Raw genomic sequence first — 27,199 nt, forward strand, 5'->3', positions numbered from 1 at the left:
ACCATATATCACTTATATCTGGGATCTAATATAAATGAACCTTTCCACAGAAAAGAAAATCATGGACTTGGAGAACAGACTTCTGGTTGCCAAGGGAGGGGCGAGGGGAGTGGGATGGACTGGGAATTTGGGGTTAATAGATGTAAACTATTGCCTTTGGAGGGGATAAGCAACGAGATCCTGCTGTATAGCACTGGGAACTCTTATCTAGTCACTTATGACAAAACATCAGAGTGTGAGAGAAAAGAATATATGTATGTATGTGTGACTGGATCACCATGCTATACAGTAAAAATTGACAGAATACTGTAAAGCCAGCTACAATGGAAAAAAAATAAAAATCATCAAAAAAATTTTTAAATAATAAAAAAATAGAAACACACACAAAAAATAAATAAATACCTAAAATGGCAAAAAGCTGAAGGTTTGTTTTTTAAAGTTTTTTTGTTTTTTTGTTTTTTTGGCTATTTGGACTTATTTTCCTCTTTCTAAATGAACTTGAAAACATGCCAAGTTCCATTAAAACAAACAAGAGGGGGAGTTCCTGTCGTGGCGCAGTGGTTAACGAATCCGACTAGGAACCATGAGGTTGAGGGTTCGGTCCCTGGCCTTGCTCAGTGGGTTAACGATCCGGCATTGCCGTGAGCTGTGGTGTAGGTTGCAGACTCGACTCGGATCCCAAGTTGCTGTGGCCCTGGCATAGGCTGGTGGTTACAGCTCCGATTCGACCCCTAGCCTGGGAACCTCCCATATGTCGTGGGAGCGGCCCAAGAAATGGCAAAAAGACAAAAAAACAAACAAACAAACAGGAGTTCCCGTCGTGGCGCAGTGGTTAACGAATCCAACTAGGAACCATGAGGTTGCGGGTTCGGTCCCTGCCCTTGCTCAGTGGGTTAACGATCCGGCGTTGCCGTGAGCTGTGGTGTAGGTTGCAGACGCGGCTCGGATCCCACGTTGCTGTGGCTGTGGTGTAGGCCAGTGGCTACAGCTCCGATTCAACCCCTAGCCTGGGAACCTCCATATGCCGAGGGAGCGGCCCAAGAAATAGCAACAACAACAAAAAAGACAAAAAAAAAAAAAACAAAAAAAACAAGAGGGATTTCCAATGTTAATACAGTGCCTTTATATTTCTAACACCTTTCCTATTTCTTGTTAAGTTTACTCCTACATAAAGGCTTTTGTTCTAGTGTGAATTATGTTCTTTTTCATTATTTCTGCCAACTGGTTACTGATGGTTCACAGGAAAGTTCTGGTTTGAGGATGTGGGTCCTACCATTGATTAGTTTCACGAAGCTCCAAGCAGCTCTAATGTTTTAATAGAATTCACCAGTATATCCTCTTACCCTTGAGGTTTAAGAGACTTTTTTTATTACCCAACAGGTATTTTAAACTTCTGAAGCCTTCTTTTACTGTTTCTAACTAGCGACACTTCCTCAAATACAGTATCACTTACATACAGCCATGTTTTATTAGCCACCCTCAAAGCTACTCATCAATGACTATAACATGCATTTCTGTAAAAAGGAAACAGTAAGAAACAGTTTCTCAGAGTTCCCACTGTGGCGCAGCAGAAACAAATCCAACGAGCAACGATGAGGTTGCAGGTTTGATCCCTGGCCTCACACAGTGGGTCAAGGATCCGGCATTACAGTGAGCTATGGTACCTGTTGCAGACGTGGCTCGGATCTGGCATTGCTGTGGCTGAGGTGTAAGCTGGCCGCTACAGCTCCAATGTGACCTCTAGTCTAGGAACCTCCATATGCTGCGGGTGCAGCCCTAAAAAGCAAAAAAACCCAAAAAAACCAAAAAAAACAGATATACAATTTCTCTAAGTCCTTTTGGCTCTCTGATTCTGTACTGCCATCTCACATGTCTACTTCCAAAGTCAAAACAGTTTTCTTGAAATGTACACTTTTTGAGTAACTAACTAGTGTATAACATATGCCTGAGGACAGAATAATCTCTACTTTTACAACTTGTTCAGTGGCAAAATAAGAAGTCTTTAATGTACACATATTGATCCTCTATTTTGCTATTAACGTATTAATTAATTTAGGAGTTTCCACTGTGGTGCAATGAGATCAGCAGTGTCTCTGTAGCACTGAGACGAAGGTTTAATCCCCTGCCCTGCACAGTGGGTTAAGGAGCCAACATGGCCATAGGCCACAGCTATGGCTTGGATCTGATCACTGGCCCCAGAACTCCATATACACCTTTCTCAAGGAATGTTTTGGCTGGATATATGCCCAAGAGTGGGGTTGCTGGGTCTTACGGTAGTTCTAGGTATAGATTTCTAAGGTACCGCCATACTGTTCTCCATGGTGGTTGTACCAGCTTACACTCCCACCAACAGTGCAGGAGGGTTCCCTTTTCTCCACACTCCTGGCTCAGGGTTCTCATGAAGCTGAAGTCATGATGTCAGCCTGGGCTTAAGTGGGGATGGAGGAGGACCTTGCTTCCATAAAGGCCAACTCATGGCTACGGTAGGAGACTTCAATAATAAGACCTGCCAATAAGACCTCGCCACAGGGCCATTTGAGGGCCCTGTCAACAGCAGGTATGCCTCAAGATAAGCGAATCGAGAGAATGAGACAGCAGCTTCCATTTATTCGAGAGAGTAAATTGTCTTCTCATCTTTCCAGCCATGGAAGTCACCCCACATCACTGTCCCAGTCTCCTACACGTCACACGAGCCAACACTATTCAACACGGAGACGATCAGAGGGCACGAGTATGAGGCGGCCAGAGTCCCCGGGCAGCATCCTGCTGGCTGGCTACCAAATTCTACACCCTACAAATTATAATTTATAGTATTTTCATTAGTAATCAGTTCAAAATGTTCTTATTGGGATTTCTTCTTTAATGCATGGGATGGGGTACGTCAAAGTGTACTGCTTCCCTTTAAAAAGTGAGGATTAGTCTGTTATTTCTGGCTGTTGGTAGTTTCTGGCTTAACAGCATTACCGTCAGAGAATATTCTTAGGATTTTTTCACTATTTTCAAATTTGTTAAGAACTTAGTTTAAGGGTCAGCATGTGGACCATACTGATATCATAAATAATCCATTTACGACTGAAATGATGCAAATATAACGTGCTATATTCCAATGCGTCGTCCAAGTCAAGTTTGTATTGTACTCACTGTTCAACTTCCGTTGCTTCTATTGGGAAGCAAGCCATCCGTCTTATTCCTTCCTTTATTTTTCCCTCTGGTTACTATAGAATTTCTCTGTCAATGGTTTTAAAACTGTTTTTTCCTTTTTTTTTTTTTTTTGCTTTTTAGGGTCGCATGTGCCGCATATGGAAGTTCCCAGGCTAGGGGGAGAATCAGAGCTGCAGCTGCTGGCCTACACCATAGCCACAGCAACACAGGATCCTTAAACTACCAAGCAAGGCCAGGGATCAAACTCATGTCCTCATGGATACTAGTCGGGCTCGTTACCACTGAACCACAAAGGGAATTCCAGGTTTTAACTTTTACTGGGATGTTCAACAGTTGTAGTTTTCTGAATTTATTCTGCCCAGGATCCTTAGTGTTTCTTCAGTCTGTGGCTTTATTTCTTCAGTATATTTCGCAAAATTCTCAGCTATTATCAGTTCAGTTGCTCCTCTCCATCAGGAATGTCAATCCCACATACGCTATATATGTATGTACATAAATATGGAAACTTTTCAGCATTTTCTCTCTCTTAATTTCTTTCAGTATGTACCAAACTCTTCCCTCTGTTTGCATCTATTTATATTTTCTTCTGACCTCATTTCCACGCATCAAATCTCTCTTTGATTTCTTCAGTTCAATCTAATCTGCTGTTAAAACCATCCACTGAATTATTAAATTGTTACATATTTCAAATCTTGAATTTCCTTTTTACTAATTTCTAGTTCTCTGCTGAAACTCCATTTCTTTAAAGGAGCTGAACTTACTATACATAGATATTTCCCAGATATAGCTGTCCCAATCCTACAAATCTGTCAAAATTTCGGCTAGGCTTCTCAGCCACCTTCGGCAAAACCGGAAAATGCTTTTAAATTCAAGGTTTCCTTCTCTGGGCCATCCTTACCTACCATATCCTGGCTCCATAATTACTCAATACAGTAGCACTTCAAATTCTTTTTCTCCTTCATCTAGCTTTTCCAGTCACCAGCTATGCATTATGTCTCTCACTCCTGAAGGACAATCACTTGATACTCTTAAACAGACAAAAGGTTCTACCTCTGGCTGCAACCCAGCTAGTCTGGTAGTAACATTTTTGAGAATATAAATTATATTAAGTGACACTGTATAATGCTATCCTTGTGAAAGGTGTGTGGTTAAAATACTGGAAGTGATTACATTTCTAGGTGGTATGATTATGGAAGTTTTAATTTGCTGTTAACTGTGTCTAATTTTTCTGCGAACAATATTACTTATACATCTTTTTTAATAAAAAGAAAACCTTAATGAAAATTTAAGGTGGTTTATATATATGCCAGTAACAATGGGGCAAAGAACATGAAAAAGATTAATAACTAAAATCATGATTTGACTCTGAACTTCAGAGAAACCACTAGCAAGTACAGAAAAGCCTCCTGGTGTATAAAAACTTACTACCACCCAAGATTTGATATATTGAGTAGGTGACAAAGATGGGCCCCCTCACTACTAAAGAATGGGTTTTAGTGAAGACCAGAGCTATACTTTCGCACTAAAAATTCCACAATGGTCTTAAGACACCCTCACAAAATATTATAAATGTTCTTATTTCTGCTCTATTGCCTACAAGTTCATGTCAAACAACAACAAAAATCTGTGGAAGAGAGCTAGGATTTGAATAAATTTTCAAAGTATCAAGCCCTCTGGAGAACAATGTACTCCTCGCCTGAAAGTAAACAGGCAAGTCAAAAACTGCTTAAATTTTCAAAGTAAAACAGTCCCAGCTGTAGCTGTCATCATTCAAACCTAAGTCTGCAGTCTCTATTCTTTAAGATTACTGACCATATGAGCTGATGAAAAAATCACTTTTATCACAGAACTTCACACCAAAGTCATAGACCACTTACGTCAGATAAATTCACATGTGAAAATGAAATCATTCACCTTGCTTTAGCCAAATTCAAATCGGAGGCACCAAGTGTCTCAAAAGACCTTATAAATCATTTTCTCCTAACAAAATGTAATTTTCATAAAAAATGACTGAATAGCACCATTCTCAGCACGAAGGGATCTAGGGTGACTACACAGAGACCACCATACACTTTACATCTGGAAAAGCGTATCCGTCAAGGCAACCGAGCCCCCAGAGCAATGAAGCTGAAGTGTGGTTCCCGGAGGAGCAGCAGTAGCAGCACTTGGGAACTTGTTACAAATACAAATTCTCAGGTCCAACTTCCAACACTATGAATCCAACAAAATCTCTGGCAGTGGGCAATCTGTATGGGAGGGTTGTTTTGTTTTGTTTTTTTGGTTTTTAGGGTCACATTTGCAGCATGTGGAAGTTCTCAGGCTAGGGGTTGAATCAGAGCTGGAGCTGTCAGACTATACCACAGCCACAGCCACTCCAGATCCATGGGACGTCTGCGACCTACACCACAGCTCGGCGGCCACACCAGATCCTTAACCCACTGAGAGAGGCCAGAGATGGAACCCACATCCTCACAGATACTGTAGAACCACAAAGGGAACTCCCACAATCTGTGTTTTAAACAAGGCCTCCAAGTGATTCTCATGCACATTAAATAAAACTACTACCCTGGATCCAACAACCAACTTACAAGAAATACAAATGAAAACTGTTAATCTACTCCACCAGGAGGCAAATGGTACCCAACTGTGGAAACTCTATAGATAAGTAGCCCAATTCCTTCCACAAAGTACAAGAGACTTTTTAAAAAGAAATCTGGGAGTTCTCCTTGTGGCTCAACGGTAAGGAACCCAGCTAGTAACCATAAGGATGCAGGTTCAATCCCTGGCCTCACTCAGTGGGTTGAGGATCCAGTGTTGCTGTGAGCCATGGTGTAGCTCACAGATGCAGCTTGGATCCTGTGTTGCTGTGCCTATGGTGTAGGTCTGCAGCTGCAGCTCTGATTTGCCCCGTAGTCTGGGAACTTCCATAGGGTGCCCATAAAGACATAAGGCAGGAAGGCAGGAAGGAAAGAAATTGGACAAGGGGGCACAATTTGTTTTAAGATTCTTTTAATCTACAGTAATCAATTACAAGGTATAGGCTTTGTCTGATTCCTAATTGAAACAAACTAAATAAAATAATGCAATTTATGAAACAATTAGAAACTAACATCAACAAGTGTAATGATAATGTTTTGGTTGTGTTTTTAATAAAATACTGCTTGTCTTTTAGAAAGAGATACTGAAATATTTACAGAAGAAATGATATGAAATCTAGGGTTTGCTTTAGGTACAAGGTAAAATGGCTGAAAAAGAACTGGCCATGGGTTGATAGGCACATAGGGTTCATCATACAATTCTGTCAACTTACATATGGCTCAAAATTAACTCCCACAATAAAGAAAAAAAATTCATAGATTTCATCAAATTGAATCAACTTAACGAACTCCACAAGTTTTTTAAAGTAAAAAAATCAGGAGCTCCCTGGTGGTCTAGCGGGTTTAGGATCCAGAGTTGTCACTGCAATGGCACAGGTTCGATCCCTGGCCTGGGAACTTCCACGAGCCATGAGCATGTCAACAATAAATAAATAAATAAGGCAGCAAAATCATTAACCTATCACTGCTGTATAACTGACAGTCATTCAGTGCAACCATAAACCTAAAGCAAGCAGTACGTCATCCATCACGCTTTCAAGTAAAGCTCTTCACTATATTAGATATTTATTACATCACCCTTCCAAGACTCATGGAGCAAGAATTCTATTTTTAAGATAGATCATATAATTACTAAGCATTTTACTATTTCTCAAAGAAAAAGAATTTTAAAAGAAAAAGAGGTCATACACAAAATATGTACACTAAAGCTAGTTTACCTGTAAAGACGTAATTGACCCCGTGTGTCCTTGAAGCACGGCAACTGGAGCACAAGTTCTCAAGCACCACACTCTAATTATTTTATCACAGCTCCCTGCAGCAATCATTGTATTCTCATAGTTTACTGCCATATCTGAAATTTCTGCAGAATGACCTCTTAGTGTGGATAACAGGCGGCCATTGTGTGTTGACCAAATCTTCACTAAACAATCATCTGAACCCTAAGAAAAAAATACACCCAAAAATGAGATGTTAACACAGCAAATCTTTTATATCATGTAAAAGAATACTATTTACTTGTCACTCAAATTAAGTGTCTATAATCCTCCCCTCTTTCCAACTCTGTAAATTCTGACCCTCACAGCCAAAAACATTTATAATAGTTTTTTCTTCAAACCTAGTAATAGTTACTTTGAGTTTTCATTTTTATGACACAGGTCCACTATAAATACCATTTCCCAAAGTCCTCTGCCATGTAAAAAGTCCAACTAAAATTTCATGGCTCACTTATTTCAATTAACAATGGTTAAATGTCACATCAGCTCTTATCAAACTAAATAGTTTGTTGAGTGTTAGGATAGATCTATGTTCCACAAGGTGAATAAGTGGCAATTCCAAGAACAAAAAATAATGGGACTAGCACCCTCATTTTAAATAACTAAACAAAAGTCTCAAGTTTATAGTACCAGCCAGCATCCATCCTTTCAGTAAATATGTGACTGACTACTCTGAATCTCAACATCTGAAAAATGAAATTTAAATTTCAACTATCCCAATTTTCCCCTAAAGCATTAAAATGGTAAATTAAAGTCCATATTTAATTCGGTTAAAATATTTAGATAAGAGTTTACAACAATTATAAAATAATCCTTCAGTATTAAAGCAGTCAATCAAGTTTCCTAGATCATGAGTAATCAATGTGAACATGAACCACCCAGAGAGATTGGGATTTTCTGCGGTGGGGGGGGGTTGGTTAATACACTATGTAACCTAATGCAGCAGGTATAGAATGGGCTGAAAGGGAAATACTAGGCTCTCGAATTTTTTAAGCATCTTTGATGATCACTCTAAGAACCACTCCTCTAAATCAGTCTCACAAACAACACATCAGGGCTGATTATCTGCATCTGAATCACTTGGAATACTTAAAAAATGCAAATTCATGGGCCCCCCACCAAACCTACTGATTTCAAAATTCCTGAGAATGGGAAACATAGAACCTACATCTTAAGATGTCCTAGATAACTTTGATGCACACTAAAGTGCTCCAAATGATACCAAATTGAATTTAAAATGTTAACTCACTGTAAAGATTCTATGTCCTGTCCTATCAAATGCTACACAGTAAACAGCAGATAGATGTCCGAGAATCCTTCTGTGCATTTTTATATGCTGATACATAGTTCCTGGAAAGGCTGTGCTAAAAGTGGAACACCCTGTAAGTTGTTTTCCTCGATGGATCTCCACTAGGAAAGAAAAACAACAAAAACGGTTAAGGGGGAGTCAATATGTAAAAAGCTAAGAAAAATTCCAAAACAATTTCTAGAGGGTTACAAAAATCAATGTATGAGAAATCCTAAAGACAGAGTTTCTTCCCAGTTCTGTTCCACTAAAAGCACTAAAACTGACTTTTTAAAATAAGATTGTTTTCCATTAATTTTTATTACTTTTAGTAAGTTTTAGGAAAATAACAAATTTGAAACAACATTACCAGTTTTCAAGTTTTAATACAGCAGTTACTTTTTTTTCTTTTCTTTTTTTTCTTTTTAGGGCTGCGTCCACAGCATATGCAGGTTCCCAGGCTAGGAGTCAAATCAGAGCTACAGCTGCCGACCTACACCACAGCCACAGCAACTCAAGATCCGAGCCATGTCTGCGCCCTACACCACAGCTCACAGCAACACTGGATCCTGACCCACTGAGCAAGGCCAGAGATCAAACCTGCATCCTCATGGGTACTAGTCAGGTTCCCTACTATTGAACCACAATGGGAACTTCCTCTTTTTCTTGGGCCGCTCCCGAGGCATATGGAGGTTCCCAGGCTAGGGGTCGAATGGGAGCTGTAGCCACCGGCCTACACCAGAACCACAGCAACACGGGATCCGAGCCACGTCTGCAACCTACACCACAGCTCATGGCAATGCCGGATCCTTAACCCACTGAGCAAGGCCAGGGATTGAACCCGCAACCTCATGGTTCCTAGTCAGATTCGTTGACCACTGAGCCATGACGGGAACTCCGGAACGGCCTCTTTTTATTAACTTTTTAAAAAATTTTTTGTTAATACAGCAGTTACAAAGTTGGTCAAGAAATTTAAAAAATGGTTTTGAGCATCTGAAAAGCCAACCTCACTTACCAAGATTTGGTGGGGAGCCATAATTCACCGGCATTTCAGGAGGTCTTCCTCTATGAAGAGCAGCAAAGGCAGAGCCCTTCCAAACTGTGTGCCTGCAGTCTTTAAAATGAATTTTAGATACACATAAAATCTTGAAAGTTAACCCCAAAAAAGATTTTATAGAATACTTACGTATATTGTAATAAACTGTTTATTCAAAGGTTTACCAACTAATATACTTTAACAGAAAAGCCCTAGAGGTTTATTAGACTATTTCTGAAGGAAAAAAAAAAATTTAAGACATCTCAGATACAACAACAACAACAACTAACATTTGTGTAGCACTTTACAATTTACAAAGTGCTTTCCACATACATTATCTCATTGAATCCTCACAACAACCCTGTGAGGTAGGTATTATCACCAATTTACAAGTGAGGTAACTGAGGCTCAAAGGTTCCAGGACCTTTAAAGAGATCCACTGCAGAGGACTGGTCAAAATGGACCATAAAACCAGATCTTTTGACTCCAAGTCCCACTCGATGCCAAGTAAAGTTTTTGTTTTTACTGAATTATATAATTATTAATGATGTAGTCTTACTCGGGACTGATCCAACTTTCCAGAAGTGAGAATTTTTGTGAGGAAAAATTTAATTTTTGTATTTATATGAAAATCCTTGACTTAATTAACATACTTAAATGCTATTGAGTTTTAAGATTCATGTTGGCCAATGTTACCATGACTTTAGTCTCTTAGAAAGTACTGACAAAAGTAAATGGCTTTCCTCTTGTTTTAGGATCACAAGAGCACGTGGAGGATTTGTGAGTCTCGACACTAATTCTAAAGCCCCACCAGCCCTACCAGGTATGCTCAGAGAACATGTCTACCCCTCTATAGGAGACAGCAGCAGAACACTGACTCTGCTGTGCTAGACATTAGCTTCTTCACGACACAAAGAGGAAGGGGAAAAAGGCATCACATAAACCTCTACTGAGCCTCGGGTGCCCCAAACTAACAGGCATATCATGTTTTACACGAAAATGAGTTCGTTACCACTACCATCATCAAAGAGCAGTTACAAGGCATCCTCTCATGTCACTAGTACAAAACAAAGAAATATGGTCCCTACCCTAGGACAGCTTGCTGAAGTCTCTTCTAAGGTCTGCCAGTTCTAAAGCAGTGCTCATCACAAAACGACATTGAGCTTGACACAAAGAAAACAGAGGAAAACAGGCTACCCAGGCAACTACTACATAACAACCTAAAATAGAATATTACAAGGTGAATAGGGACACAGAAAAAGGAAGAATATGAACAGTTTCCTGATTCAAGCCACAGTGTGGCATGACCATAGAGCACTAAGAAACGACTAAAGCTGAGAAACCAGTCTGGCATGGAACCAAGAGGGAGGGTTGTTCTTTCTCAGTCAAGCTTTATACTGGTGGTGCATCTAAGAGGCAGCATCACATCAGCAAGAGATCTTAAAAATAATCATGAGGGAGGAACTTGACGTATGCTCAGGATCAGAAGAGCCAACGTTCTTGCCCATTAGCAGTTAAGCCACGGTGTATACATAGGTCATATCACATACATGTACTTAGTCTAAGTGATTTATACCAAGCTAACAGAAAAAGAACAGCAATTCCAAACATTCTGCTACCATATAATTTAGCAAAAAAATTAAATTGGTGAAAAAGAACCATGCAATTGTACATTTTTGGTGCTTGTTTTCAAACTGCTACCAAATTTAGAAAATCACTTCCCCTTATAACAAAGGGCTTGCATAATCTAAATATCAAATAAAATACTTCTAGCATTTAAAGAGTTTATTAGACACATACAATTACATTCAATGAAGTTATAAGTGAGCTACAAAATGAAAAAATTAAGAACTCACATTGATAAAACCTCAAACACATCTCATAATAAATTCAAGCTTTTGAGCTTAACATCTATACCTTTATCATTTTTTTTAAATGCAGAAGGACCCATTAAACACTGATATAATAAAATTCAATGTCTATGCTAAATGCAGAGAATTTTATAGTCCACAGCATGGTTTTTAGTTACATATCACCTTTCTTCCACAATGCTGACATTACTTCACAATTATAATTATTAAGCTAGTAATACAAAGCAGAACACTTCTTCAAATTAAGGTACCTTTTGCTGTACGTAGCAAAGACTGCCTTCCTGCACCAAGTAAAGAAGTGACTCTTGAAATACTGGGTGGAATTTCTTTATCCAACATGGGACCGATGCGCTGGCAGATTTGCAACAGATGATCAGGAGCCACATGCTTATTGGACAAGACCTAATTGGAGAGCAAGTTTTGAAAACAACATTTTTTACAATGGAATAAAAAAAATGTTAAATTCTTAGGAATAAATCTGACAAAACATGTGAAAAACATGTGCAAGGAAAACTACAAAACACTGCTGAGAGAAACTGAAGACCTAAATAAGCAGTAAGTTTATCTATAAATTCAAAGCCATCCCAATCAAAATCCTACAAGGCTTTTTATTTTGTAGAAATCGACAATTTTATTCTAATCTTTACATGCAAATGACAGAAAAGCCAGCTTCAAAAAAGAACAAACTTGAGGGCTAACAAAGTTGAAGTATTAACCCAATTTCAGGATGTATTATACAGGAACAACTGATTTTTGGCAAAGGTGCAAAAAATAAGAGATAATCTTCTCAATAAATGGTGCTAGAAGTAGTGAATACCCATTTACCAAAAAAAAAATAATTAACTTTTATATACCACACACAAAAATTATTTCAAGACAAATTATAGGTGTAAATGTATCACCTAAAACCAAAAAAATTTATAAAGAAAACAATGGAGAAAATCTTTATGATCTGAGCTTAGGTAAAGATTTCTAAAATCACACCAAAAGCATAATCCATAAAAAAACAAATAAGTAAAGTGGACTTCAGCAAAACTAATAACTTGTTTTTTCAAAAGGCACCATTAAGAGAATAAGACAAATGCAGACTGAAAGAAAATATTTGCAAAGCATGTATCTGATAAAGGACTTGTATCCAGAATATATAAAGAACTCTGAGTTCCCTGATGGCCTAGTGGGTTAAGGATCCAGTGTTGTCATTATTGTGGCACGGGTTCAATCCCTGGCCTGGGAACTTGCGCATGCCACAAGTGCAGGAACCCCCCCCCCCCCCAAATAAAAAGCCTCTCAAAACTCTATAATAAAAAAACCCTTGGGCACCTGGGTTATTTGCAGCTTGGGATTACTAGGAATAAAGCCTCATGTACAAAAAAGGAAAAAAAAACTAATTTTTTTAAAGGGGCAAAAGAAGATACAAAGATGGCAAATAAACACATGAAAAGGAGTTCCCACCGTGGCTCAGAGGTTAATGAACCCGACTAGTATCCATGAGGATGTGGGTTAGATCCCTGGCCTCACTCAGCCGGTTAAGGAGCCAGCGCTGCCATGAGCTATGGTGTAGGTCGCAGACACGGCTCGGATCCTGCCTTGATGCAGCTGTGGCATAGGTCAGCAGCTGTAGCTCTGATTCAACCCCTACCCTGGAAACCTCCATATACCGCCCTAAAAAGCAAAAAAAAAAAGATACTCGACATGACTGCTCATTGATGAAATACAAATTAAACTTGGAAGCTCCCGTAGAGGCTCAGTGGTTAACAAACCCACCTAGCATCCATGAGGACGCAGGTTCAATCCCTGGCCTGGCTCAGTGGGTTAAGGATCCAGCATTGCTGTGAGCTGTGGTGAAGGTTGCAGATGTGGCTTGGATCCTGCGTGGCTGAGGCTCTGGCATAGGCCCGTGGCTACAGCTAGGATTCGACCCCTAGCCTGGGAACCTCCATATGCCGCGGGTGTGGCCCTAAAAAAAAAAAAAAAAGAAAAGAAATGCAAATTAAACTATAATGAGATATCACTACACACCTACTTGCAGACCAAGCTGAGCAAGAATGTGGATAAACCGCTGGTGGAAATGTTAACCGGAACCAACCATCACTTGGGAGAACAGCAGAGCAGGACCTTTAACAGTAACACGCGCATCTACCACATTATCCAGCTTTATTACTCCTACGTATTTACCCAAGAAAAATGAAAGCACATATCCACACAAAGGTTTTTAAGTGCCTGTTCTTGAAAAGCTCTCTTTTTAAGAGCCCCAAAATGGACACGATCCAAATGTCCATTCACAGGTGAATGAGCATATATGTTACTGCATATCTGTACAATGGAGTACTAGTCAACAATTTTAAAAATTCAGTAACACCCAATGACATGGGATGAATCTCAAAATATTAACTAAAATAAGCCAGAAAAAAGAGCAAACACTGTATCATTTAATTTATACAGAACTCTAAAAAGTGCAAATATATATACATAGTTACAAAAAGCAGCTCAGCGGTTGCTAGGGGCTGGGAGAGAAACAGAAGGAATTATGAAAAGGAAAGGTTTTTTTTTTGTTTTTCAGCTGCTCCGCGGCATATGGAGTTCCCAGGCCAGAGAGAAGAGCCTCAGCTGCAACCTAAGGTCACACCTATATCAACACTGGATCCTCGACCCACTGTGCCAGGCCAGAAATTGAACCTGTGTCCCAGTGCTCTCAAGATGCAGCCAATCTTGTTGCGACCCAAGCCTCAGCTAGAACCTACGCCTAAGCTTCAGCAACAATGGATCCCTTAACCTTCTGCACAGGGTCAGGGATCAAATCCGTAACTCCACAGCAATCCAAGCTGCTACAGTCAGATTCTTAACCCACTGTTGCACAGCAGGAACTCCCCTCAATCTATTTTAAACTACATCAAGAAATCTTGCAGTGAAAAACACATAAATATCATAATTCCTATAATGAAAACTACAGTATAATAATGAAATGCAGGAAGTGACAGAGAGCTCTGCCTTTTACACAAAATAAAAAATGTGGTATCTTCCTTGCGTAATTCCCCTTCAGCTTCTGATAACATAAATGTTTTTGGTCTCTTCTAGTTTTTTTTTTGTTTTTTTTTTGTTTGGTCACAGGTTCAGCAAAAACAACAACAAAAAATTAAGTACATTTGATACAAATGATGATTATATCTTTTTGGCCATGCCTGCAGCATGCAGAAGATTCCAGGTCAAGGATCGAACCTGCGCCACAGAAGCTATCTGAGCCACTGCAGACGCCAGATCTTTAACCTGCTGCACCACAAGGGAACTCCTCTTCTAAACTTCATTAAGAAATACAAGTTTAGGAGTTCCCGTCGTGGCGCAGTGGTTAACGAATCCGACTAGGAACCATGAGGTTGTGGGTTCGGTCCCTGCCCTTGCTCAGTGGGTTAACGATCCGGCACACGGCTCGGATCCTGCGTTGCTGTGGCTCTGGCGTAGGCCGGTGGCTACAGCTCCGATTGACCCCTAGCCTGGGAACCCATATGCCGCAGGAGCGGCCCAAAGAAATAGCAAAAAGACAAAAAAAAAAGAAATACAAGTTTAGTAGTCAAGAGCAGGACATAGAAATAAGAGGATAAAGAGCTTAACAGTATATACAAAAGGACCTAGGCAGAGAAATGTTCTAGTGTTGGTGTGAAGATCCTACATTTAAAAGCATTTAAATGTATTTTAGCTTCCCAGAGCACTGATCACTTGCTTACACAACAGTCATTACCTCCCCCACGTAAGCATGACCTCACTTTTTCAGACTCCTTCATAACTAGGGGACCATGTGATCTAGTTCTGGCCAGTGAAACTGAGACAAAATCTCCTAAGGCAGGAGAATGTGCCTGGAAAAATTCTTTCTCCTCCCTAATAAGAGAGTCGCAGGAAGAAAGCAGCCTTCCTCCCCTCCCCCATCACTTGTAGGATATGGTGGCAAGAGCTGAAAGATCTATCCAGCAATGTAAAAACTAAGCATCTGGGAGTTTCCGTCGTGGCACAGTGGTTAACGAATACGACTAGGAACCATGGGGTTAAGGATCTGGCCATGAGCTGTGGTGTAGGTCGCAGACACGGCTCGGATCCTGAGTTGCTGTGGCGTAGCCAGGCAGCTGTAGCTCTGATTCGACCCCTAGCCTGGGAACCTCCATGTGCTGCAGGTGTGGCCCTAAAAAGCAAAAATAAGTAAATAAATAAATAAATATAAATAAATAAAATGTATGAATTTTGGACTTCCCGTTTTGGCTCAGTGGTAACAAACCCCAATGGTACCCCAAGGATGTGACTTCAATCCCTGGCCTAGCTCAGTGGACTAAAGATCCAGCACTGATGTGAGCTGTGGTGTAGGTGGCAGACATGGCTCAGATCCCACGTTGCTGTGGCTGTGGCTGGCAGCTGTGATTTAACCTCTAGTTGGGAACTTCCATATGCCACAGGTGTAGCCATACAAAGAAAAAAAAAATATATAGGGAATTTGATAAAACAGTAAGTTAAAAAAAAAAATACCATAAAAGTTCAATCGCTGAAAGAGTCAGAATATCATAGGAACAGAAAAAGTCCACAGAGGAAAGTCAGAAAGAATTTAGGAAATGATAATGATTGCATTCTCAGATGCTACTTGCAAACTGGCAATTTGGAAAAGGCTAGATCCACACGCTGTACTAACCAAATGCTAAAATAAAATCTACATAAAGGCATTAAAAAAGAAATTATAAATGGCCAAAAAATATATATACATAAATAGACACATAATACTGGAAGTTCCCTGGTGGCTTAACGGTTAAGGACTCATTCAGCATTGTCACTGCTGTGGCTTGGGTTCAATTCCTGGCCCAGTGACTTCTGCATGCCAAGGGCAGGCACAACCAAAAAAATAATAATTGATACATCATACTGCCTTTATAAATTTTTTTTTGGCCTTTTAGGCACCTGCAGCATACGGAGGTTCCCAGGCTAGAAGTTGAATCAAAGCTGCAGTTACCTGACCTACACCACAGCCACAGCACACCAGATCCAAGCCGCCTCTGCAACCTACACCACGGCTCACAGCAACAATGGATCCTTAACCCACTGAGTGAGGCTAGGGATCAAACCCTCAACCTCATGGATACCTGTAAGGTTTGTTACTGATGGGCCACAATGGTAACTCCATTGCCTTTATAATTTTCAGTACAGAAAGGCTTTAAGGACAACCAACCATAAAGGCAAAATAAAGATTAACAGATGTAACAAAATTAAAAATCTTAAACCTCTAAAAATAAAACCATCAAAGAAACTAAAAAGCAACCTGCAAACTAGAAAAAGGAATTTAGAACATGTGACAAAATAATCTAAATATATGAAGAATTCTTACAAAACAGTGGACACACAGGTAAAAGATATTAGAAGGCAATTCAGAAAACATGAGTTATCAACAGCCAATAAACGCACTTTCTTAAAAAAAAAAAAAAAAGGTCCTAGACACTTAACTGCTGGGTCAGAGGAAATACATACTTTTTTTGGGCCACACCCATGGCATGAAGAAGTTCCCAGGCCAGGGATCGAACCCGTGCCACAGCAGTGACAACACCAGATCTTTAACCAGCTGCACCACCAGGAAACTCTTATACAGGTTTTTAGGACTGACAGTGCCCAGCCTTTCCTCTGATCTTCACATTGCTGGCTCCTTTTCATCCTTCAAGTCAAATGCTTCCCCGTCAACAAAACTTTTCCTTCAACACCCATCCAAACTACCCTGTACCTCCTCTGACCTTTCCTTCCTTCCTAATCCCAAAGTTCTGAATTTGTATTATGGTAACTTGTTTGCTGCTTCTGGTGAGCTTTGCCCCTGAGATATAAGCTTGTCTATCTCTCATCCCCACTGGCATCCCTGGAACTCCTAGGATGGCAGGTATTCGTTTACTCAATAAATGCATCATGCATTAGCGAGGGAACATCCTGGATCACTGGAATCAGCCATATTGCATCTAAATAAACAGGGCATGGAAGGAGATAATCAAGGAGTATCTTATGAATTTTAGAGCTGAAGTAGCTTCTAGATGTTTTTGAAAGCCAAATATATGCAAACTGATCAAAATCAAGAGATTTTTTCTGACTTCCATTCTTACATCCAAATCACATTCACCTACCCCACTACAAATACTAAAATACAAGTCTCAAATTCTGAAGTAATATTGCATGCGTAATTCACTATGTGTTGCTAGAGTTATTAGATAATTTTAACACAGAAGTTCTGTGTTCAAAATGCCACGTCCCCATTTCTATATAAAAAAGGGAAGAGAGTAAACAATTACTGAACGATTCTATTTTGTAGGTCCCTAATGAAGTGGATTAAGGAGCTTAAGAAAAGGGGGATGTGTAACTTTTATGTATCTCATGACTGTTCAGTACTCAACACTGTTCTAACTGACCTACAAATGAAGTACATATCTAAAGAGATTTTAAGAAATCAAAAATGAGACAAAATATCATTTAAAAACCAAGCTGTTGATGACTGGTTCTCAACAAGAAAATACACTAAGCATTAAACATCAATTCTTTCACTAAATACTGAGAGCCTACTATGTGTCCAGAAGTATAATTAGGTGTACCTACAGATAGCTACAGATGGTTATATGTCCCACATAATTTTTAAAAGTTAAAAGTAATCATTTATTCCTGGGAGTTCCCATCGTGACTCAGCAATAACGAACCCAACGAGGATCCATGAGCATGAGGGTCTGAACCTCACTCAGTGAGTTTAAGGACTCAGTGTTGCCATGAACTGTGGTATGAGAATACTGCTCTCACCTTAAACATGAAGACAAGGCTGAATTAGCTTAAAAAATAATTTTTTATCCCCTTCACAGAGCTGAGCAAACAAATCTAAGTAACTACATCCCAGAAACTGATGAGGACTGTGAACAGAAAAAAAAAAGATTCACAGCTGCTTTCATCTCTAGCAGAGAGAGAAAGAACACAGATGAGAATAAGAAAAAAAAATCTGCCAAACATTTAAACAGCCAACCATGGGCTGGCATGACAAATTAGAATGCTAAGAAGCCTCTGTCAGAGTGAGTCAGACCCACCCCAATTCCTTTCCACAGGCCTTCACCAACCGCACAGGGCCAGAAACGGGCCGCAGAGCAGCTGGGGGGAGAAGCCTCGCAAAGCTAGGGACAGGAGAATCAGGTAGGAAGCCAAGGGTAGGACTGCACAGCAAAGAGAACTCTTTAGCAATCAAAAAGCAGGCAGCTGGACAGAAAGGAGAACAAGATCCTACCAAATTTGGAAAGGTGGCTATAAAGTATAGACATCTCAAGAACCTCACTAGCGCCCAAATTCCAAACTCTGCTGGAAGGGAAAGTCTTGATCCCGTCCTCAAAACACATCAAGTCAGTTATGAAGTGAACACAACTACAGCTGCAACAAAGGCCAGAGATAATCAAACACAATTAGACTGACCCAGCACCACAGACTAACAGCCCTGAGAGGAAGAAGCGCACGTCCCTCATGGAAACTAACGATACTACTTCAGCCTCTTTTAACACAAAAAGGCCAAATATACTTCAAAAGATAATGAGAGACACAAGATGTGTCCCAGGGTCTAGACATGGAGTGGTCAATAGAAACAGAACCAGCGATGGCCCAGATGCTGGAAAATGCTGTCATTATTTCTTCGAACTATTCTGCACCAGTCTTCTGTCCTTCCCACGTGGAACTTTAATTCTACATTAAACTACTTGACTCCTACAGACAGAAGCTCAGAGAACCCCAAGCAGAGCCAGTGCAAAGAAATCTGCTTAGGCACATGTGGTGGGTAGCTTCTGACATGGACCCCGATATCCCCACCTCTGACATTCAGACTTGTGAAACTCCCTCCCCTTGACTAAGTTACTTCTAACCAACAAATACACTGACATTGAGTAACACGTCCATAGGTTACCAGAGACTGTGACTTCTGTCTTGCTAGCAGACTACAACTTTATCAGCTTTCATCTTCAGATGATGCAAGCTGCCATGTTGGGGAGATCAGTGTGGCAAGGACCGGAGGGCAGTCAACAGCCGACTAGGAGCTGAGGCTCTCAGGCCAACAATCCACTCAAGGAACTTATGCCAGCCAAAAACCACGGGAACTCACAAGAGATCCTTCCACACTCAACCTTCAAAGGAAACCCCAGGTCTGGCCAACGCTCTGACTGCAGCCTTGAGAGACCAGCACACAGGACTCAGCTCAGCCATGCCTGGACTGATGACTTAAAGAACCGTGAGACACTAATAAATGCGTTGTTTCAAGTTACTAAATTTACTAAATTTTCTTTTTATTATTCTGCTTTTTAGGGCCGCACCTCTGTGGCTATCAGGGTTCTCAGGCTAGGGGTCGAATGAGAGCTACAGCTGCTGGCCTACGCCACAGCCATAGCAACACAGGATCCAAGCCGCATCTGCAACCCACACACTACAGTGCATGGCAACGCCGGATCCTTAACCCACTGAGCAAGGCCAGGGATCGAACCTGCAACCTCATGGTTACCAGTCAGATTCGTTTCCACTGTGCCACGACGGGAATTTCAAGATAATCTGTTATGCAGCAATCTATGATGACTACAGTATGTCACAGGAAAACATATGAGAATTAAAGACAAAATGATAACCTTAAAAAGTAGACAGAAAAAAATATTCTCTTAAAAGGAGCAATAGTAACACTGATGGCTTTTCAACGTAAATGTGAAGAAAGGGGGGGAGAAAAGAAAAAGAAAAAAGCCAACCAACCAGAATTTCACAGCTGGAAGGGAAAAAAAAAAAAACTTTCAAATACAAAAGAGGGGTTCTCATGTGGCACAGTGGGTTAAGGATCCAGCCCTGTCACTGAGGTAGCTCAGATTGCTTCTAAAGCTCGGATTCCATCCCTGGCCCAGGAACTTCCACATGCTGTGGGGAAGGCCAAAAAAAAAGGCAAAAGATGTTTTCAATCCAAAAAGGAAAAGAAAGAAAAAGGAAAACTGAGTTATTGCCAACAAACCTTCATTAAAATAAATAACAAAACAGCCCAAAGAAGAGGGTGACAACGAATAGTTTTAATTTAATTTACATGAAAAGTGGTAAAGTACCTAAAATAAATGGTAACACATATTGTAATATCTAGGGAAACCACTAAAATGATAAAAGGATATATAATGGAAAATCAATTTAAAAACTAGAATGGGGGAGTTCCCTTCGTGGCTCAACCATAATGAACCCTACTAGTATCCATGAGGATGCCAGTTCAATCCTTGGCCTCGCTCACCAGGTCAAGGATCCGGCACTGCCGTGAGCTGTGATGTAGGCTACAGATGTGGCTTGAATCTGACATTGCTGTGGCTGAGGCACAGGCCAGCAGCTGCAGCTCCAACTAGACCCCTAGCCTGGGAACTTTCATATGCCATACGCCCGCAGGTGTGGCCCTAAAAAGAAAAAAAAAAAAAAAGAATAGGAATTTTCTTGTGGCACAGCAGGTTAAAGATCTAGCACTGTCGCTGCCTAACTCAGATTTAATCCCTGGCCCCAGGAACTTCCACATGCCAGAGGCACAGCCGCTGCACCCCCCACCCCAAAAATAGAATAGTAGCTGATTACTCCAAAACGAGAAAAGGAGAAATAAATGGAACATATATAAAACAAATATCAGGTAGACCTAATACAATTATGTTTCAGTAATTACATAAAATACCAACAGTTTAAACATTCCAACTAAAAGAGTGATTAATAAAAAACTACATGCTGTTTCAGGAGACACACTTTAGAAATGAGACCACAGGAAGACCAAAGGTAGAAAGATAAAAGGGACATACTATGCCACCCCTAACCAAAAGAAAGCTGGGGTGGCTACAGCAGCATAAGGCAATGCTGGACTTTAAGGTAAGAGGTATTACGAAGAAAAGAACATTTCCTAATTTTTCTTTTTTTTTTGCTACCCCTCGGATATGGAGTTCCCAGGCAAGGGATCAGATCCAAGCTGCAGTTGTGACCTATGCCGCAGCTTTGGCAACACTAGATCTTTAAATACCCTGCACTGGGCCAGGGACTGAACCTGTGTCCTGGCACTGCAGAGACACCGTCAATCCCACTGCACCACAGCAAGAACTCGAGCATTTGCTAAGTTTTAAAAAAGGCTCAAATTCTGAAAAAGGCAAAACCATAAAAAGAGCAAAACGATCAGTGACAGGGAAAGAGGGGGGTAGGAATAATTAGGCAGAGCACAGAGAACTTCTGGGGTAGTAAAATTACTCTGTAATTATTGGGGGATACCTGTCACTGTACATTAGTCCAAACCCTCAGAATTTCCAACATCAAAAATAGCTAAAGTTGGAGTTCCCGTCGTGGCTCAGTGGTTAACGAATCCGACTAGGAAGCATGAGGTTGCGGGTTCGATCTCTGGCCTTGCTCAGTGGGTTATGGATCCGGCATTGCCGTGAGCTGTGGTATTGATGGCAGACGCGGCTTGGATCTGGCATTACTGTGGCTCTGGCATAGGCCAGCAGCTACAGCTCCGATTAGACCCCTAGCCTAGGAACCTCCACATGCCGCGGGATCGGCCCTAGAAAAGGCAAAAAGGCAAAAAAAAAAAAAAAAAGAATACCTAAAGAAAATGTAAGAGAATATGTCAACTATGGACTCTGGGTGAGAACATATGTCAATATGGTGGTCAATTGTAACAAATGCCATTCTGGTACGAGAGGGTTTTGTTTCATTGTTTTTCTATTTAAGGCCAAAACCTGCAGCATGCGGAAGTTCCGGTGGCTAGGGGTTGAACTGGAGCTGCCGCTGAGGCCTACGCCAGTCACGACGGATCAGAGCTTGCAGCAATGCCGGATCCTTAACCCACTGAGAAAGTCCAAGGATCAAACCCACAGACACAATGTCGAGTTCTTAGCGCTCTGAGCCACACCGGTGGCATGGCTCCACCCCCAGGCCATGAATCAAACCCATGCCACAGCAGTGGTAACACCAGATTCTTAACCTGCTGAGCCACCAGAAAACTCTGGAAGATGTTGATAACAAGAGAAATTACGCATTTATGGGTGCAAGGGTATATGAGAAATCTCTGTATTATCCCCTCAGTTTTGCTATGTACATTTATGAACAGAAACAGCACTCTAACTCATTAAATTCTTAAAAAGATTATGCTTAGATCTAAGTCTGCCACCTTGAGGTGAGTAAAATCATCATCTATTTGTAAATACACTGTGAAATCCCAACAAACATTTAATTAATAATATTAAGCGATAAAGTTCCCTCAATGAGTTAAAGGATCAGCATTGCTATAGCTGTGGCGTAGGTCACAGCTGTGGCTCAGATTCAATCCCTGGCCCGGTAACTTCCACATGCCACTGGTTCAACCATAAAACTAAAAATTATATTTTATATATATATACAGTATTAAATATTTTAACATTAAAGTCTCGCAACAAATTAAACACTAGTCAAAATGTAAAAAACAATTACACTTGTTCCTATATAAACTATATTTATGAGATTTGTAAATGAACCTAAAATTTTAAGAAAAATGACCACTTGGAAGCTCCCTGTGGTGGAGCACATTAAAAACCCAATATTGCCACTGCAGTAGCTCAGGTAGCTTCAGTGGTATGGGTTAGATCCCTGGCCCAGGAATTTCCACATGCCACAGGCATGGCCAAGAAAAAGAAAAACCACCACTTACAATTCTAATAAACCAAATACTGATTTCAACACAAGCAATTTTTAAGGCTTTCCCTTACACAAAAGGCTTACTCCAACAGTAAGCCTTTTTATTAAAAAAAAAAAAAAAAAACTAAATGACAATAAATCCTCTAGCGACAGACTATAATATAAAAATCTTCTGATTTTGGAGTTCCCGTCATAGCTCAGCGGTTAACAAATCTAACTAGCATCCATGAGGACACAGGTTTGATCCCTGGCCTTACTCAGTGGGTTAAGGATCCGGCATTGCTGTGAGCTATGCTGTAGGTCTCAGACGCAGCTCAGATCCTGTGTTGCTGTGGCTGTGGTATAGGCCAGTAGCTACAGCTCCGATTTAACCCCTTGCCTGGGAACCTCCATATGCTGCAGGTGTGGCCCTAAAAAGCAAAAAAAAAAAAAAAAAAATTAAAAATTAAAAAAAATTAAAATCTTCTGATTTTTTTTTTAGGTTAAGGAAGTGATTGACCTACAAAAACTTACCATGTTACTCAATTACAAAGTATATCCAATCTCTTTCCCCTTTTTAAAAACATCCCTGCTTTACAAATCCAGTCCTTCCCAAGTCCCATATCCAGTTCTATATAGTTCTATTTCATTCTTCCCCTTTTTTCACCACCTACAAATCATGAAAATTCCAATTAAATTCACAGTTCAACTGCTAATGCAGGTGTTAGGTATTGAGAGTTAGCTAGTCTCAACTCTTAAGAAGTACCAAAAATACTTTTTTGTTTGCTTTTTAGGGCCGCACCTGAGGCATGTGGAGGTTCCCAGGCTAGGAGCTACAGGTGTCAACCTATGCAACATCAGATCCGAGACGTGTCTGCAACCTACACCATAGCTCACAGCAATGCCAGATCCTTAACCCACTGAGTAAGGCCAGAGATAGAACCCGAAACCTCATGGTTTCTAGTTGGATTCGTTTCTGCTGCATCACTTCAAGAACTCCTCAAAAATATTCTTGCTTTCAAAGTACAGGTTGGAATAACAGCATGGTCAGAAGTCTAGGATATACTGTAGCTTTATAAACAGTGATATTGGAATAACCCGGAAGACTTTAAAAAGGAGTCATATCCAATCCCACCACAGAGACTTAAGTGGCCTGGGGCAGAGCCAGAGCATCCAGAATTTTTTTTTTTCCCCTCCACTTTTTACGGCAGCATATGGAGGTCCCCAGACTAGGGGTCAGATCAGAGCTACAGCTACCAGCCTACACCACAGCACCTCCAGATCCTTAACCCACTGATCGAGGCCAGGGAGCAAACCCACAACCTCATAGTAGTATGTATTACTAGTTGGATTAATTTCCACTGGGCCACAATGGGAACTTCGCGATTTTATAAAGCTCTCCAGACAGTTCTGATCCAAGAATGAGAGCTATTGAGAAAAAGGAATTAAATGTAAGAAAACAAATAACATCCTAAGGAAAAAGACAAACCAGGTAAAACATTCTACAGAACAGCACAATTTCTTCAGTTAAATCAACAGCACAGGGAAAAAACACAACACGATAAGAAGATTTAAGGTAATTCTGAAATTGAATTGTGCTGACACAATTCAAGGACCTTATCTGAAGCTCAATTTAAATTAACTATTAAAAAATAGGGAGTTTCCTAGTGGCCCAGCAGGTTAAGGATCCAGCATCGTCACTGCAGTGGTTCAGTGGCATGGGTTCGACCCCTGACCAGGGAACTTCCATATGCTATAAGCATAACCAAAAAAATAAATAAATGTAGCAAACTGATAAACTTATTTATAGTATGTGGAGATTTATCACATTATTCTCATTGGAAACACTTCATAATAAAATATTTCTAAAAAGAAAAAATGAGACTTTCTTGGAGAACTAGAAGCTACTCACATTCCCTTGACACAAGAACGATTCTCTATACCAGAAGCTCATCCTTTAGCACTTAATGCTGGGAAAGGAGGGAGGGAGGTAAAAGAGGAGGAGGATATCCACCAGACAATCATTCAGGCAATGAGATGACTTAAGTCATAGGCACATCATAGCAGCATCACAGAGGTTCTGGATAACTTCAGTTTTGTTTGTTTACAGCCGTACCTGCAGCACATGGAAGTTCCCAGGCTAGGGGTCAAATTGGAGCTATAGCCACCAGCCTACACCACAGCCACAGCAATGTGGAATCCGAGCCGAGTCTGTGACCTACACCACAGCTCACGGCAACGCTGGATCCACAACCCACTTAGCAAGGCCAGGGATCGAACTAGTCGGGTTGTTACCACTGAGCCACAGCAGAAACTTCCCTACATGGGGTTCTTAACCTGCTGAGCCACAGCAGGAACTCCTAAAGCAGAATTTTAAGTAGAGTTTTAAGCAATTTAAGAAAAGGCCAAAAAAATACATCAACCTATTTTTAAAGTAACTTCGCCATTAATTACAGTGTTATACTTATTACTTCATAACGTAAGTACCTTTCTCCCCAGTATGACCGCAAGGTCATTTCAATAATGCTTTGCAGCTTCACAGATAACACTATTTTCACTTATCAACAGAAACAAAAAAATAGAGCAATTAAACATTTCCTTAACTTTCAGTTAAAAACTCTGCAAAATTTTTATTTATTTATTTATTTATTTACTTATTTATTTATTTATTTATTTTGGTCTTTTTGCCTTTTCTGGGACCACTTCCGCGGCATATGGAGGTTCCCAGGTTAGGGGTCGAATCGGAGCTGTAGCCGCCAGCCTTCGCCAGAGCCACAGCAACACGGGATCCGAGCCGCGTCTGCGACCTACACCACAGCTCACGGCGACACCGGATCCTTAACCCACTGATGGAGGTCAGGGATCAAACCTACAACCTCATGGTTGCTAGTAGGATTCGTTAACCACTGCGCCACCAAGGGAACTCCTCTGCAAAATTTTTAGAACTTTCTTGAAAATATTCACTTTTGGAGTTCCCGTCGTGACGCAGTGGTTAACGAATCCGACTAGGAACCAGGAGGTTGCGGGTTCGATCCCTGCCCTTGCTCAGTGGGTTAACGATCCGGCGTTGCCGTGAGCTGTGGTGTAGGCCGCAGACCCGGCTCGGATCCCACGTTGCTGTGGCTCTGGCGTAGGCCGGAGGCTACAGCTCCGATCTGACCCCTAGCCTGGGAACCTCCATATGCCGTGGGAGCGGCCCAAGAAATAGCAAAAAGACAAAAAAGAAAAAAAAGAAAATACTCACTTTTAAGCGTTTGCCTCAAAAAAAAAAAAAACTTCTAGGAAAGCAAATATTTAAATTGGCAATTACAGTGATGAATTTTCGTTAGAATTTTGTCTTATAAAAAGAAAAAACTGACAATTGAAAAGACTCTTTTGTTACATTGACCCAAGTTTAAGTGTTAATACTTAACTGTTCTCAGAGAACAAATCCTATTTTTGTTCTCTTGTTTAAGAATGATGTTCATATTCTACCAACTTCTGCTTACAGGTGTTAGAACCGTAGTAAAAGATCATTCAAGAGCTCTTTTTTCAGTTATTTTACTCATACAGGAAGCTTAATATGGCCTGACAACTAAAGGAATTTCTTGTTCTAATACACAAATTGGAAAAAAATACTCTCCTAAAAAGGTTTTATTCCACCAAGGACAAATGAGTGAATAAAACAAAAGCATATATAGTGAGAGTAACTAAAAAAGACGAGCAAGTACAATGAAAAGAGAACTGCAATCTCCGTTAACGGTGCTCCAGAAAGAGAAAGTACATAGAGCCTATATTAAGTTATGCAGAGCAAGAGCAATATAAAGTTTATCAAAATTTCCCAAGGCATTCAACAAGTGTAACAGTTTAGAATGGCGAAAGTATTGCAGGAGTGCCAGTCTCAAAGCAGCAGGGTTTTTATTACTCCGCGGAGGAAAAAAGAAAAAAACAAAATAAACCAAAAGCTAGAGAGGAATCTTCCTCCACCTTTCAAACACCAACGCTTCTATTCCTAGGGAACAAGTGGTTGGAAGATCTGGGCGGGGCAAAAGGAGGAAGACCAATCAAAGGTCGAGTTACAAGTCGGGTTCAGGACAAACACGGCTGAGAGCAGCTCGCTGAATGGCTGGCGCGCCCCCGGCTCTCACCATAGGCAGCAGCACCTGGGGACCCACCCCGCCACAAACCGCGGCGCAGGTCGCCCCCACCTCCACCCGGCCGCCCCCCAGGGCCGTTTCCTACCCAAACAAACCCGGCCTCCCCAAAGCAAAACAAAGTCTACGGGAGGCGGTCCCGCTGTCCCAGGGATGCCTCGGCCGCCTGGCCGCCCCCTCTGCGCGCGGCTCGGT

General features: G+C 40.8%; 1 protein-coding gene across 2 annotated transcripts in view; it reads right to left on the minus strand.

Moving 5' to 3' along the window:
- The window catches only part of BRWD1 (bromodomain and WD repeat domain containing 1), a 120,134-nt gene that overhangs the window by 92,093 nt on the left and 842 nt on the right, over positions 1-27,199 (minus strand). For both annotated transcript variants that reach the window (XM_047796669.1, XM_047796677.1), the window contains exons 5-8: positions 11,477-11,627; positions 9,334-9,432; positions 8,283-8,443; positions 6,977-7,198 (exon numbers count right to left, since the gene is read on the minus strand). In XM_047796669.1, coding sequence (XP_047652625.1) covers positions 6,977-7,198; positions 8,283-8,443; positions 9,334-9,432; positions 11,477-11,627 — 633 coding nt within the window. The remainder of the gene's footprint in view (positions 1-6,976; positions 7,199-8,282; positions 8,444-9,333; positions 9,433-11,476; positions 11,628-27,199) is intronic.

This window comes from Phacochoerus africanus, chromosome 1 (genome assembly GCF_016906955.1).
Source record: "Phacochoerus africanus isolate WHEZ1 chromosome 1, ROS_Pafr_v1, whole genome shotgun sequence".
Classification (NCBI taxonomy): domain Eukaryota; kingdom Metazoa; phylum Chordata; class Mammalia; order Artiodactyla; family Suidae; genus Phacochoerus; species Phacochoerus africanus.